The sequence below is a fragment of the Lepidothrix coronata genome, unplaced genomic scaffold, assembly GCF_001604755.1.
Source record: "Lepidothrix coronata isolate B3197 unplaced genomic scaffold, Lepidothrix_coronata-1.0 Scaffold317, whole genome shotgun sequence".
In the NCBI taxonomy this organism is placed as follows: Eukaryota; Metazoa; Chordata; class Aves; order Passeriformes; family Pipridae; genus Lepidothrix; species Lepidothrix coronata.
Window position 1 is genome coordinate 334,907 of NW_016690497.1, and position 13,472 is coordinate 348,378.

Genomic DNA, 13,472 nt, shown 5'->3' on the forward strand with positions numbered 1-13,472 from the left:
AGACTTTTTACAAGAGTATGTAGTGACAGGATGAGAGAAATGGCTTCAAACTGAAAGAGAGTAGATTCAGACTAGATATTAGAAAAAATTCTTTACTGTGAGGGTGGTGAGGCACTGAACAAGTTGCCCAGAGAAGCTGTGGATGTCCTATCCTTGGCAGTGTCCAAGGCCAGGTTGGATAGGGCTCTGAGCAACCTGGTCTCATGGAAGGTGTCCCCGTCCACAGCAGGGGGATTGGAACTAGATTATCTTTGAGGTTCGTTTCAACTGAGGCCATTCTACGATTCTGTGATTTAATGACTGTATTGACACGGCATAGATTGCATGTACCACACCATCTTCTTCAGCCTGAATTATGTACTTTCAGGGACCTAGAAAATAAACCACAAAAACAGTAACTCTACTACTAGACTTAAAAATACAGAAGTGGAGCTCACCTTTTAGTTTCTGTGACAGAGCAGTTGACTGGAGAGGATGAACTCATGATGTCCAGTAGGCAGCTTTTAAGTCTATAAACTCTGGAAAATTAAGCCTTGACTTTTACTAGATAAGTTTCAAAGATTATTCTTCCATATCATAAAAGCATTAAAACCTGTAACAGAGACCTGCTTTAGTTTATTTGGCAACATAATAAAAGAATCTTTGGTTAATACTCATGATCAGTTATGAAACAGTGTTACTACGTCATGTGAATAATTACCACCAACTGTAATTTTACATCAGTTTTAGTCAACAATGAGAACTGTACTTCTAAGCTTAAATATTGTAGGTTAATATATATATAGTAATATAGTAGAATATCCACTGTCAAGGTTTTCAGAATGTCGATAAAAAATATGTTTGCTTACATTGATCCTCTGAGTTCTCTATTCTCCTAAGAAGACTACAAACTCCATTTCTCTTCAAAATAAATCTATGGGAGACAAATGCATACATCATGATTGCATAATGTCTGACATCAGCTTTTAATATAGCAAGTCTTCCAAATGTTTCATAAAAAATTTTTGACTTGGACATATCTTTACTGTATATATATCAGCAATATTTAGGAGTATAAAGAAAAAAACTAAATTGAACATAACTCCATTCTAACCCAGTTAGAAAAAACTCACTAATTTAGTGTTACTAATAAAAAAGCAAACAATACAGATAACATATTTATAACACAGACTTTAAAAAATTCCATTATTTATTTCAAGTTGAACAGCAAATTCATAAATGAGCTCTTTCCATTAATTAAAGCAAGGTAACATGAAGAACAAGTTGTATTCAACACTTGAGATTGACAAGACATTAAGGTTTGTTTTTGGATGCTGCCGCACATGGACATCCATATTATAGTCCAAAAAAGAAACTAGCCTGTACTCCATCTCTGGCTGAGTTGGAAGGGACCCATCGGATCAGGCCATCCTGGCCCTGCACAGGACCATCCCTAAGAGTCACACCATGTGCCCAGGAGTATTGTCCAAATGCTTTTTGAACTCTGTCAGGCTTGGTGCTGTGACCACTTCCTTGGTGCTGTGACCACTTCCAAAACCTTTTCCTGATGTCCAGCCTAAACTTACCCTGACTCAGCTTCATGCCATTTCTCCAGGTTCTGTCACTGGTTGGGAGAATGAAGAGATCTGTACCTGTCCCACCTCTTCCCCTCATGAGGAAGCTGTAGACTGCAATACGGTCTTCCTTCAGTCTCCTCGAGGCTGAACAGATCAAGTGACCTCAGCCACTCCTCATACAGCTTCCCCTCCAGACCCTTCACCATCCTTGTGGCCCTTCTTTGGATGCTAAGAGCTTAATGTCTTTTTTATACTCTCCAACAGCAGCACTTGCTATAATATATTAACTATAAACTGATTTTATTCATTCCAGTTGCTAATAACCTGCACTAGAAATATGAAGAGGAAAAAACACATTTCAGCTTCAATGTATAATTTTAACAGAAAATGTTGCAAAACCAGACTTATTATTTCTAAAAACTCTGAGTTAATGGGTTTGGGTTTTGTTTTGCTCTGTTTTTACAGAAAAGCAGTATATTTATAAAGAATAGCTAGATATATTTGTGATTTTTATATATATAGATATAAACATAAATTCTATATAAATTTGTGATTTTTAACATCCACCCATCAGAATTCACCTTGGTACATGTGTTCATAAAACCCCAAACACTTAATTACCATACAACAGTCATTCACACTCCTAGAGAAAATGATGCAGCTTTCTTTTCATCTCAACTGAGAAAACAGTTAAGTCTTCATTTTTTAAGTACAGACTGTGGTATAATTGTCTAAGTACCTCTTAAGGCCCATTGAATTATTGGTGACTTAAAGAGAAGAAGGTCTTGACAGAGTATTTTGAGTATTCTACTCAACAAAAATCAATTGCTTGGATATAAAAAAAAATGCGGTATCATGGTATGGGAAACTATACCTCTATTAAATGTGTCAAATTTTCACATTAAGATGTAGCTCTGAACACCATGAAACTAGTTTTTCATACCATACTTTGTTCATGCTTTATTGAAACTTATAGCAAAATCTGATAATGTACAGTAGAAAAATAAAAAAAATTGGTACAACTAAAATGTTTTCTGGGAATGCTAATGATTTTGAAAATGCAACATTCCTTTGTTAAGATACATATCCAAAGTTTATTAGCACACAAATGGATACACTCTGAAAACATGCTAATTCAATTACAAAAAAAAATATCCAAGTGGCATGGAGTGGCTCATAAGACCTAAACCGAACAGTAGAAGAAGTTTTTGCTTGAGGAGATAATACGTTCGAGGGGTGTTACCTACAAAACTTGTGTCATATTCTCCTCACAAACTTCTGTATACACTTAACTAACTTTATCAGCTTCATTGATTTAGATCGGATATGAGGAAGAGAGTCTTTACTGTGAGGATGGTGAGGCACTGGAACGGGTTGCCCAGAGAAGTTGTGGATGCCCCATCCCTGTACGTGTTCGAGACCAGGCTGGATGGAACTCTGAGCAACGTGGTCTAGTGGAAGGTGTCCCTGCCCACCAGGGAGGGGTATGGAACTGGATAATCTCTCAGGTCGCCTCCAACCCAAACAATTCCGTGACTGAAATCACTCAAATTAAATCTAACCAGATTTATTTAATTTAAAACAGGCGTAACTAGCACAACTGAGCTGCAAAGTATAAAAACTTAACAGCACTTATTTCGGCTGAACGAACCACTAGGTTTTCATTAAAGCGAACCAAAAAAATTAAAGCAAGCTAAAAACCAGAGCAGCAGCATCCCCTCGCTCCGCTAGCCCCCGAGCGGCGCTGGCTGAAGCGGTGCCGGGGCAGAGCGCCGTGCCGGCAGCTCTGGAGCTTTACCTGGCACGAAGGGTTGCGGGAACAGCGGCAGGACAGAGCTCCAGCAGCAGCACCCCGGGGCCGCTCCGGGAAATGCCGTGCAAATTCCTGATCCCGCCGGGAAGGACGCGGCGCCTTCCCAACGGCAACTTCCGGCTGCGGCGGAACATCATCATGGGGCCGTCATTGCCGGCATCCCCGACGGCAGCGAGGCTGTGCCCTCCTTCCCAAAGCTGCCGGCGTCCGAGCATGTTTACAGCTGGGTAAGCAATCACAAAACACGTTTTAGGGATTCTGAATTCCAAAAATATAATCTGCGTAAAGGAAATTAAAATGATATGACTAACGTGAGAGCCAGATTGAGGTGTGGATGTCCTCCAATTCGGGACAGCGCATTTTTCACCCAAATTATTGAGAGAAACAAACAGGTGAATTATTTGGAAAGACCATGGGACAAAAACCACAGCAGGGTGGATGAGGGAGATGGATAATGAGGTTACCACTCCCCTTCTTACACTGATTCACAAAAATTACTTTAGACATAAAAGTATTCCTGCGTGCATGTAGCTAAACAAACACCTTTCCTTATTTCCACACAGAAAAATACAACTGATATAGAGAACCATAGAATTATTTAGGTCGGAAAAGACCTCTGAGGTCAAGTCCAACTATTAGCACAGCACTACCAAGTACAGCACTGCACCATGTACCTGAGTGTCACATCTACACAACTTTTAAATACTTTCAGGGATGGGAACTCAACCACTTCCCTGGGCACCCTGTTCCAGAGTTGGTAACTCTTTCAGTGAAGAAACTTCTCATGTCCAACCAAAACCTCGCTGGAGCAACTTGAAATTCTGTCCTCTTTTTAACTCTGAGAAGAGACCAACAATCCCCACAACCCCCTCGCTATAACCTCCTGTCAGGTAGTTGTAGAGAGCAATAAGGTCTCCCCTCAGCTCCCTTTTCTCAAGGTGGAAACAAATCAGAGTGATATGACACACGGAATTCAACATTAACTTATTTTTTCAGAAAGAACTGTTGATGATGTGTTTAGAAAGAGTGCTTGATGTTCAGGGAAAAAAAGAGAGGAGAACATGGTGCTTAAGTGTGGGTCTGGCCTTGGTAGAGAAAGAAGCAACTGCTCCACTTGCAGACACGACACCAACATGCTTCTTTGCAATGTGACCTAATCCGCACCTACAGGAAATCAGTTGGAATGACTGTTTCAAAGTGGAATGACTGTTTCAAAGTGAGAAGCTCCAGATGTACAACTCCTCACAGGAAGAACTGGTTTTCACCTCTGAAGCTCATTCCTGGCTTGTAACAACTTAATGTGTATCAGGCTACTGACCTCTTCCTCAAGCACCAGGTGGCAGGTCTGGCTGAAGCCTTACAGATTCTGTCATTCAAAATGAAACCATTTGCTAAAAAATGCTGATGTAGTCCTTGAAGTTTGTAAGAGCATGAGTGTGACATCTTACTCTCTTGCATGTACAAGGTCTGGATTACAAAATACACTTTTCCTTCTGTGCTTCAGTATTTTGTCTTCAGTCTTACAGTTACTTAACATGTACAAATGCACCCAATTACATACAAAACATAACTTGTTCAAACAATTTTTTTTTCTCTCTTTAAAAAAACCAAATTATACTTTGGTTTCTTTACCTTTAAAAATGCTTCAGTCACATTATTGTCTTTTGAATAACACCCTACCCTACTTTTTCATGTCATCAAGTCACCTTGAGTTGCTTCCTTAATTAAAAAGAAGTATTTTCAGCTGCTCTTCACAGATTTTAATACAAGGTGCAAAGCTTCTGATTCCTGAAAAAATGTCAGACTCAAAGGAGTGTTCCAAAGGCTGAGGAAATTATAATATCCTCGAGAGATTCCAAAAGCATTGTTTTAAAACTAAGTTGTGAAGTTATTTAATCTGATGCTCAAGAGAAATCTAACTGTATGATTAAACAGAGTAGTGACTTAACTAAGGGAATTCCTGCAGATTGTGAATTCCTGTGTAGCAAAATATTAATATACACAGTTTTTGCAGTACTCAACACTTTCTCATTTAGGAAAAAGTATAAAACTTTATGTATTGATGAAATAAGAATGATTCAGTACAGCAAAGTAAAGACGTACATATCTGCAAGTGTCTGCAAATGCAGATATGCGCCACTGTCAAACTTTTATCTTCCTCTAAACAATTCTAGATGTACAGTCCACCTTAGTCTTATTTTTTAACTAACTTTTGTCACAAGACGTCATTCTTTTGTGCATAGGAAGAAAGGTTTTCATCTGTCTAATATATTGATGATTTTCTATTTTTTTGTGAGATCTTGTCTAACTCTCTAGGAAACTGATGTCAGGAATATAAGCTTTCCCACCTCAAAGAAAGTCATACAGATGGTGTGAAGTTTTGTAGTTAACATTTATAAGTGAACATTTTGCATTTAAGGACAAGAGAGCCTAGAAAAAGCACAACTTGCTCTGTGGCAACTGCAGTGGGTGTTTTGGGCCTAACTTGATTTTCAGTATCAAAGCTGAAAGTGGTAAGATGATTCTTCTCACAAGGTCTTATCTTTGTGTGTAAGTAGCACAGAGAGCAGCTGGCAGAAAATTGGCCTCTGAAAGTTGTGCATCAGGCCACACACTGAGGATGAGAACTCAAGCACAAAATGGGTAGGTCTGCCCCTGTGAAACAGTATAAGGGGTAATCTTTTGTGCTACAACTCTTACAGCTTTTGACAGGTTTTGGCACCTAGTGTATGGCACAGACATACAGTACAATGACTTGCAGGGGGCACTGTGTGGGACCATCACTTAGAGTTAAAGCCACAGAGAGCTGAAAGGCTGGCTAATTTTTGATGCAGAAGAACTAGAACTAGACATAACAGAACAGGCAGGCTGTGTGAAAGAAGCGATTGAATCTAAATTTGGATCTGAGGTCTTCTGTTTGAAGAAAGGAGCAAAAGTGTCAGTGGAGCAAAGCATCAGATGTTGGAGGTGGCTGATGTGCTCAGCGAGGAACCATCTGACAGAAACGGGAGAGGAGTGTGCAGTGGCTGAAATGCTGGGTGAGAAGGGAGCTTAATATGGATGGGCAAGCTAGCAAGGAGAGAGTAGGTAGGGAGAGGACAAGGGGAGTAACAAAAAGTCTGAATTTATAGCAACCTAGTTAAACAAAACCAAACCAAAACATAAAACTCAACATTGAACTCACTCTAGCCACTTTTATTGGGGATAACAAGAAGTGCTTCTACAAATACATCAATAGTAAAAGGAGGGGCAAGGAAAACCTCCATTCTTTGTTGGACATGGGGAGGAACATAGTCACCAAAGATGAGGAAAAGGCTGAGATACTTAACACCTTCTTTGCCTCAGTTTTCAACAGTAAGACAGGTTGTCCTCAGGACAACTGGACTCTGGAGCTGGTAGACAGAGACAAGAAGCCAAATTCCCCCTATAATCCAGGAGAAAACAGTTAGCGACCTCCTAAGCTACTTGGATCCTCGCAAGTCTATGGGACCAGATGAGATCCATCCTAGGGTGATGAGGGAGCTGGTAGAAGAGCTCGCCAAGAGGCTCTCCATCATTTACCAACAGTCCTGGCTCACTGGGCAGGTCCCAGATGATTGGAAGTTGGCAAATGTCATGGCGATCCACAAAAAGGGTCGGAAGGAGGACCCAGGAAACTACAGGCCTGTCAGCCTGACCTCAGTGCCTGGCAAGGTTATGCAGCAGATCATCCTAAGTGCAATCACACAGCACCAGCCAGCACAGGCTTAGGAAGGGCAGGTCCTGTCTGACCAACCTGATCTCTTGTTATGACCAGGTGACCCCCCTGGTGGATGAGGGGAAGGCTGTGGTTGTGGTCTATCTGGACTTAAGCAAAGCCTTTGACACCATCTCCCATAGCACACTCCTGGAAAAGCTGGCAGCCCACAGCTTGGACAGGGGCACTCTGTGCTGGGTTAGGAACTGGCTGGAGAGCTAGGCCCAGAGAGTGGTGGTGAACGGTGCTGCATCCAGTTGGTGGCTGGTCACTAGTGGTGTCCCCCAGGGATCAGTGTTGGGCCCTGTCCTGTTTAATATCTTCATTGATGATCTGGATGAGGGGATCGAGTGTACCATTACCAGATTTGCAGATGACACCAAGCTGGGGGGAGTGTTGATCTGCTGGAAGGCAGGAGGGCTCTGCAGAGGGACCTGGAGAGATGGTCTGATTCCAATAGGATGAGGTTCAACAAGGCCAAGTGCCGGGTCCTGCACTTTGGCCACAACAACCCCCTGCACTGCTACAGGCTGGGCACAGAGTGGCTGGAGAGCAGCCAGGCAGAAAAGGACCTGGGAGTTTGGATTGACAAGAAGCTGAACATGAGCCAGCAGTGTGCCCAGGTGGCCAAGAAGGCCAATGGCATCCTGGCCTGGATCAGGAACAGTGTGGCCAGCAGAATCAGAGAAGTGATTCTTCCCCTGTACTCAGCACTGGTGAGGCCACACCTTGAGTGCTGTGTCCAGTTCTGGGCCCCTCAGTGCAGGAAGGACATTGAGGTGCTGGAGCAGGTCCAGAGAAAAACAATGAGGCTGGTGAAGGGACTGGAGCACAAGTCCTATGAGGAGAGGCTGAGGGAGCTGGGGTTGTTCAGCCTGGAGAAGAGGAGGCTCAGGGGAGATGTCATCACTCTCTACAACTCCCTGAAAGGAGGTTGTAGCCAGGTGGGGGTTGGTCTCTTCTCCCAGGCCACCAGCAATAGAACAAGAGGGCACAGTCTTAAGCTGTGCCAGGGGAGGTTTAGGTTAGATATTAGGAAGAAATTTTTTATGGAGAGAGTAATCAGGCATTGGAATGGACTGCCCAGGGCGGTGGTGGAGGTTTTAAGATGAGACTGGATGTGGCACTTAGTGCCATGGTCTAGTAATCATGGCAGTATTGGATCAAGGGTTGGACTTGATGATCTCAGAGGTCTTTTCCAACCCGGCTGATTTATGATTCTATAAAAAAACAAACCAATCAACCAACCAAAGAAACAAAAAAAAGCAACGAAAAAACTCCCGCCAGACCCAGGAGTAGTGCCCACTGAGTAGCAGGTAAGAACTCGGTAGACTTAAGAAACTGAGACCACGGCTTGTTGAATGCTAGGGAAGTCAAGGCATAAAGAGAAGTAGCTTTGGGGCTGGCAGCAACATGGGATGAGAAGCCCAGGAACGGGAGGGCTCAGTAAAAGAGCTCGTGCAGAGGGAGACAGGCCAAGGAATCCGCGGGGACAGTGGCACCCGCCCCCTTTGCAGACAAGCGTGGCAATCCTTAGCCACTCCAGCCTGTGAGCGGCTGGGCAGATCCCACTCGCCCGTGCCCGTGGTCCCGCTGGATGCCTGCCCGGACAGCCCTCCCCCCTCCGCCGCGGCCCAAGACAGCCGCGCGACTGCGCCACCACGGCTCCTCCTGCTCCTCTTCCTCTCCCCCTGCCCCGCCCCCACTGGGGTGGAACGAACCACTTCTATGGCTGAAGGGAGAAGGAGTCTCGCTCCATTCCTTCCCCCAGCCCTGCCTCGAGGCCGGCGGACGGCTGCCCTTCCTGGCTGCCTGCGTTTTTCCCAGGCGCGGAGGTGGGAGCTGAGCCGTCTGTTTTACGTCTGTTCCTCCCGCCAGCGCGGAGCTCCCCCGCCGCCGCGTTGCAATGTGCCGGGCGGTGCCGCCCTCAGGCGGGAGGGGGGGCGTGACCGTGTTTCCCGCGGCGGGCGGCGGGCCGGGAGCCAGGGCGGTGGACAGCGGGAGCGACCTGGTGAGGCGGCGGGAGGGAGGGAAGGAAGAAAGGAAGGTTGGAGGGAGAAATGGATGGGTTGATGGGTGGACAGAGAGAGGGAGGGAGGGCAGGCGGACGGTCAGAGTTCCTCATACGCCCCCCGCGCTGCGCTCCCGCGCCATCGTGCCCGTGGGGGCGGGTGGCCGGCCGGGCCTGGGGGGGGATGCGGAGGGCGGGCGCGGCGGGCGGCTGGGCCTTGCCCGCGTGGCGCCTCGGGGGTCTCCCGGCGGGGGCGAGGGGCGGGCGCGGCGCGGTAGCTCCGGCCGGGGCCGCTCGGCCTTGCAGACGTGCCCTCGCGTGTTGCCCTTGTGCCCGCCCCACCGCTCCTGTGTGTTTATCCCTGCAGCGAGGGGCACCTCGGGCGGCCGGCAGAGCCTCGACGGGTGCTCTAGGCGCAGAGCTCTTCCTTGGCCCGCTCGTCTGGCGGTAACAGGGCGGCACGTCGGTGAGAAAACATGAGCCGAGATTTCAAACCTGGAGACCTGATCTTTGCCAAGATGAAAGGTTATCCGCATTGGCCGGCCAGGGTAAGACTCCCCCTCGTCGCCCTCCTCCGTTCTGTGCGGGATGCGCTCACACACCTGTGCGGGACAGGGCCTCAGGCCTCCAGCCTCCCTCCTCTGAGGGAGGGCACGGCCGTACTCCCGAGAGTGGAAGCGGCTTCTCAGTCACACTGCAGGCCCCTAACAAGTGCTGCTGCGAACAAGTAGCCCTGTTCAGTAGTGATTAGTTGTCCTAATTTGTGTAACTCGGCTTTCAGGAATGAAGACCTCTCTATGGTAGTGTGATGCTGGAGCCGTGCAGGCCCCTATCTGTGCAAAAATACTGTTCCCAAATAACTGCTCTTCTTTGGCTAAAGGAAAATACGAAGTTCTGACAGTGTTACTCCTAAGTCAGCTATTTTTACCATGCTTCCTGTTAAATAGGCTAAGTTTTATAGTAGCTTGTCCAGTCCTTTAGTAGGCTCTCCTTGCTCCTGTGGAAGAGGCATGCCAGGTTCTGGGACTGCTGTGGGTCATTTGATGGCTGTGGAAATGTAGCTAAAACAGTATTTAGCTAAGATGCTGACTTAGGAGTTGTTTGGGGTTTTTTTAAAGTTTATTACGCTTTTGGTAGTACTTGAACTTCAGCAAGTTATCAAGTCAGCATAAGGGTGGGAAGTCTTTCTGTTGCTTTTGCTTAAGGAAGGGAGGTACATGTATGGAATTGAGTTGATCTTTTTATCTGTAGCACATCATATCTCTCTTTTTAAAAGAAGTAGTCATATGAAGAGTGTTGCTGTAAATTAGAAGTGTTGTCATTTTCAATTGTTGCTAATACTGTTTTTGATTCTACTGTATTTTTTAACATACATCTAAAAAGAGCTCTCAAGACCTACTTTAGTTCTCTGTAAAGAAGCTTTTTTATTCCTGTTTAGTGCTTAATGCTTTTACTTATTTCCCCCAGACAGTTCTTAACTGTTATTTGACTTGAATTATGGTCTGTGTTTTCCTTAGGTGGATGAAGTTCCTGATGGAGCAGTAAAACCTCCTATGAATAAAATGCCTATTTTCTTTTTTGGCACCCATGAGACGTAAGTCCTTTATATTTAGGGGTCATATTTTTTTCATTCTAAAATGCGGTGACAAGAAGTTATCATCTTCTCTGAATGTCATGTATTTTTAACTATTGTATTAATTAACAGACCAGTTCTTCCTAAATTAATCTCTTTTGTCAAGTCATGCTTCTCTAACATTTGCTTAAACTGTTCAAGTGAACAGTAGACCATAAGCATATTGTGTACACTTTGTTAATCAGAAGGAAAAAAATCATACGCACAGTGGTATGACTGATGGTTTTTTTTCCTTTTTCAGTAATGAGTTTTAATTATAGTCCTATATATCCTCAAAATGCTCAATAATATATTCTCAAAGAAAGTGAAATAAGGCTGAGAACGGCGTAGTAGTCAAAATTTGAGAAACAGACAGATGATCATGTATTGGGGTTGTTGTGGGTTTTTTTTCTAGAGAGGTTTTGGATTGTGGGTGTTGTTATTTTTTATGAGATCTATAGAGAAAAATGAGGAAGTGCAGTTAGCTTTACACCTGTCAGCCAGCAAAATACTGATCTCTGGGGACTCTCAGCAATGCTGGCATTTGCTTTGAGGGACTGTATATCTTCCACTGCTGAATTTGATTGTTAATATGCTGGGATTTATGCAGTTCTGTCTTTTTGAAAGGTATTGTGTTACTTTGTAGCATGACTGGTTGTGTTAGTGTAGATCTGTAACATCAGATTCAGTGCTCCATTTGTTGAGTTATTTTAAAAAAATCCCAAACTAAAACCTGTACTGGTGTGCTTTTAATTCTTCTGTTTTTCTTAATAAAATGGCAGGTCAGAGATAAAAGTTGTGTATACAAGTACTCCATTTCTTGCGTTTTGTGGCAAGACCTTGCTTTTTTCTCTTCATTTTATTAAATCTATTGAAATTGCCTTAATCTGGTAGTTTGCATCTATCTTTTAGTAAGCCACGCTTAGACAAGAAGTTGAATTAAAGAATAGTCATCCCTTACTCTCTTGACATCACTTGTTACTTTGTTCTTTGTACTTTTTTAAGAAGTGATTTTTCTGATGAAAAATATTTCTATATGCTTGGCTCGTATGGTTTTGTTTAAGTGGTCTCATCTTTCAGTAGATCTTTTAATGTTTTTAGTTTGGTTGTGGTTTGTGTGTATGTGTGGTTTTGTGAGTAAAGAGGGGTTCCTGGAATTTGATTCAAGGTAGCGAGGTTTGTCTTGTCCATTTTTTTAATTACCATTTTAAACAATGTGGCAGGTTGCCTTTTTTTTCTTAGATTTTTTTTTTTGGCCACTGAAAGGTGATACTGCTTTGATTCTGTTCCTGATAATATGTGTGTCATTCTGTATTGCACTGAGGCTTTGTGCAGTTGTAAGTTTAGGAATACAGGTTGAATATAAGGGAGACAGAACTCCTTATCTAAACCTTTAAAAATATCTTTGCAAATTTTGTGAGGCATCATGGCCAACTTCAGATTTAGCTTAGGCTCCTGAGAGATGTGTGAGTTGGGAAGGTTTGGTGACTGGGGGTTTTTTTGTACTTTATGTGAGTAAATTTGAAATGTCTAGTCCTCACTCATTGATATGGTTAGAAAATAAAGTTTTACTGCAATTGTTTTTTGTTAGGCTGTGGCTTCCAGTTTGCTGCATTTCAGAGATCCATAGAACAAAGAGAAATTTCTTACCTTCATTTCATACATATAGCAATGTACAGGGTGTTCCATGACCCAGCTGTCTCCCAGTGTTTGTTAAGCATGTTGCTTACCTAGTGCTCTGTAAAGTGGTAGCAGATGAAACTCTTATACTTCTTTTTTTCACTTACTGCTTACAGCAGATACCTGTAAGTAACAATAGGAAGGAGCAGATCAGGTAAAACTGGAGAATGATATTCCATGTTTTGTTTAGGTTTGTAGTTGTAAATAGTGACTTAGGGATCCATCAGGAATTACGTCGAGTTAACAATTTTCTGTACTTTTTCATGAGAAATAAAGTAAATTTGGTAAACTTGTTCTCTGCTGTGCTTCTCGCAGTTAAATCTTACACACCTGTGCAAAGTTAGACACTCTGTACCTCCAGCATGTTAGTAGGCTGTACATATACAGTTCGGCTTACTGTAAGTAGTGGCAACTCTGAAAATCCACAAAATTAGTTTGATTATGCTAAAAAGTGGATAGTTACAACACGAAAACAGAACTGTGGGGAAAAAGGAAAACAAGACTGGTTTGGGAGTAATTCTTACTTGACTTTTAGGAATAATATTAATTCAGTTTTGCAGATTATTGCAAACAAGTATAATCTTGTACTTTTTTCTTTGTTTTCTCATAATTTTTTAAAAAAACCCCAACTGTTTTACTGCTTGGGGAGAGTAACAAAATAAACAGTATTTTAATAAAAGCTTCATTTGAATATGTTGTGCCAGTAAACACATCAGTGCAAATTTTATTTGGTCACAGAGAGAAGGTCACCTGAACTCTAGTTTCTGGAGCCTGTGTATTAGGATAATCTCTCTTCATTCAATTTTCTTGTTTCTTTTTCTTTTTTGGTATATGGGGATTTAACTACAGCAACCCAGTAAGCACCGTGACCTTATCACAGCAGCTGGTTTCAGATGTTTTTCAATGTCTGATCAATATGGGTAAAGGCTTACAGACTTTGGAAAAAGGACAGGGAAGAAGGGAGGCAGTGTTTTTCCAGTTTTTCGCCCTCCCAGTTTCTCTTTGTCTTCCTCCCCATCTTTTTTGGTCTGGGTAAATAGGCTTTGCAGGTGCACATTTCCCAC

At 43.3% G+C, this 13,472-nt stretch overlaps 2 protein-coding genes and 1 long non-coding RNA gene across 10 annotated transcripts in view; 2 read left to right on the forward strand and 1 right to left on the reverse strand.

The window, feature by feature from the left end:
- The window catches only part of CCDC171 (coiled-coil domain containing 171), a 150,705-nt gene extending 141,767 nt beyond the window's left edge, over window positions 1–8,938 (reverse strand). For all 3 annotated transcript variants that reach the window (XM_017837922.1, XM_017837923.1, XM_017837921.1), the window contains exons 1-4: window positions 8,827–8,938; window positions 3,355–3,592; window positions 849–913; window positions 438–592 (exon numbers count right to left, since the gene is read on the reverse strand). In XM_017837922.1, coding sequence (XP_017693411.1) covers window positions 438–484 — 47 coding nt within the window. In that variant the 5' untranslated portion in view covers window positions 485–592; window positions 849–913; window positions 3,355–3,592; window positions 8,827–8,938. The remainder of the gene's footprint in view (window positions 1–437; window positions 593–848; window positions 914–3,354; window positions 3,593–8,826) is intronic.
- Window positions 3,467–4,768, forward strand: LOC108508826. Its single transcript, XR_001878515.1, has 2 exons — window positions 3,467–3,596; window positions 3,933–4,768. It is a non-coding gene; the product is annotated as an uncharacterized LOC108508826 (long non-coding RNA).
- The window catches only part of PSIP1 (PC4 and SFRS1 interacting protein 1), a 35,074-nt gene continuing 30,441 nt past the window's right edge, over window positions 8,840–13,472 (forward strand). For 5 of the 6 annotated variants that reach the window (XR_001878514.1, XM_017837924.1, XM_017837927.1 and 2 more), the window contains exons 1-3: window positions 9,032–9,116; window positions 9,484–9,664; window positions 10,634–10,710. Coding sequence is in view for 5 of the 6 variants with exons in the window: in XM_017837924.1 (XP_017693413.1) it covers window positions 9,593–9,664; window positions 10,634–10,710 (149 nt within the window). In the remaining variant the exon portion in view is untranslated. Of the gene's footprint in view, window positions 8,941–9,031; window positions 9,117–9,483; window positions 9,665–10,633; window positions 10,711–13,472 lie in introns of those variants that run through there. The other variant, XM_017837925.1, reaches the window with a different exon arrangement.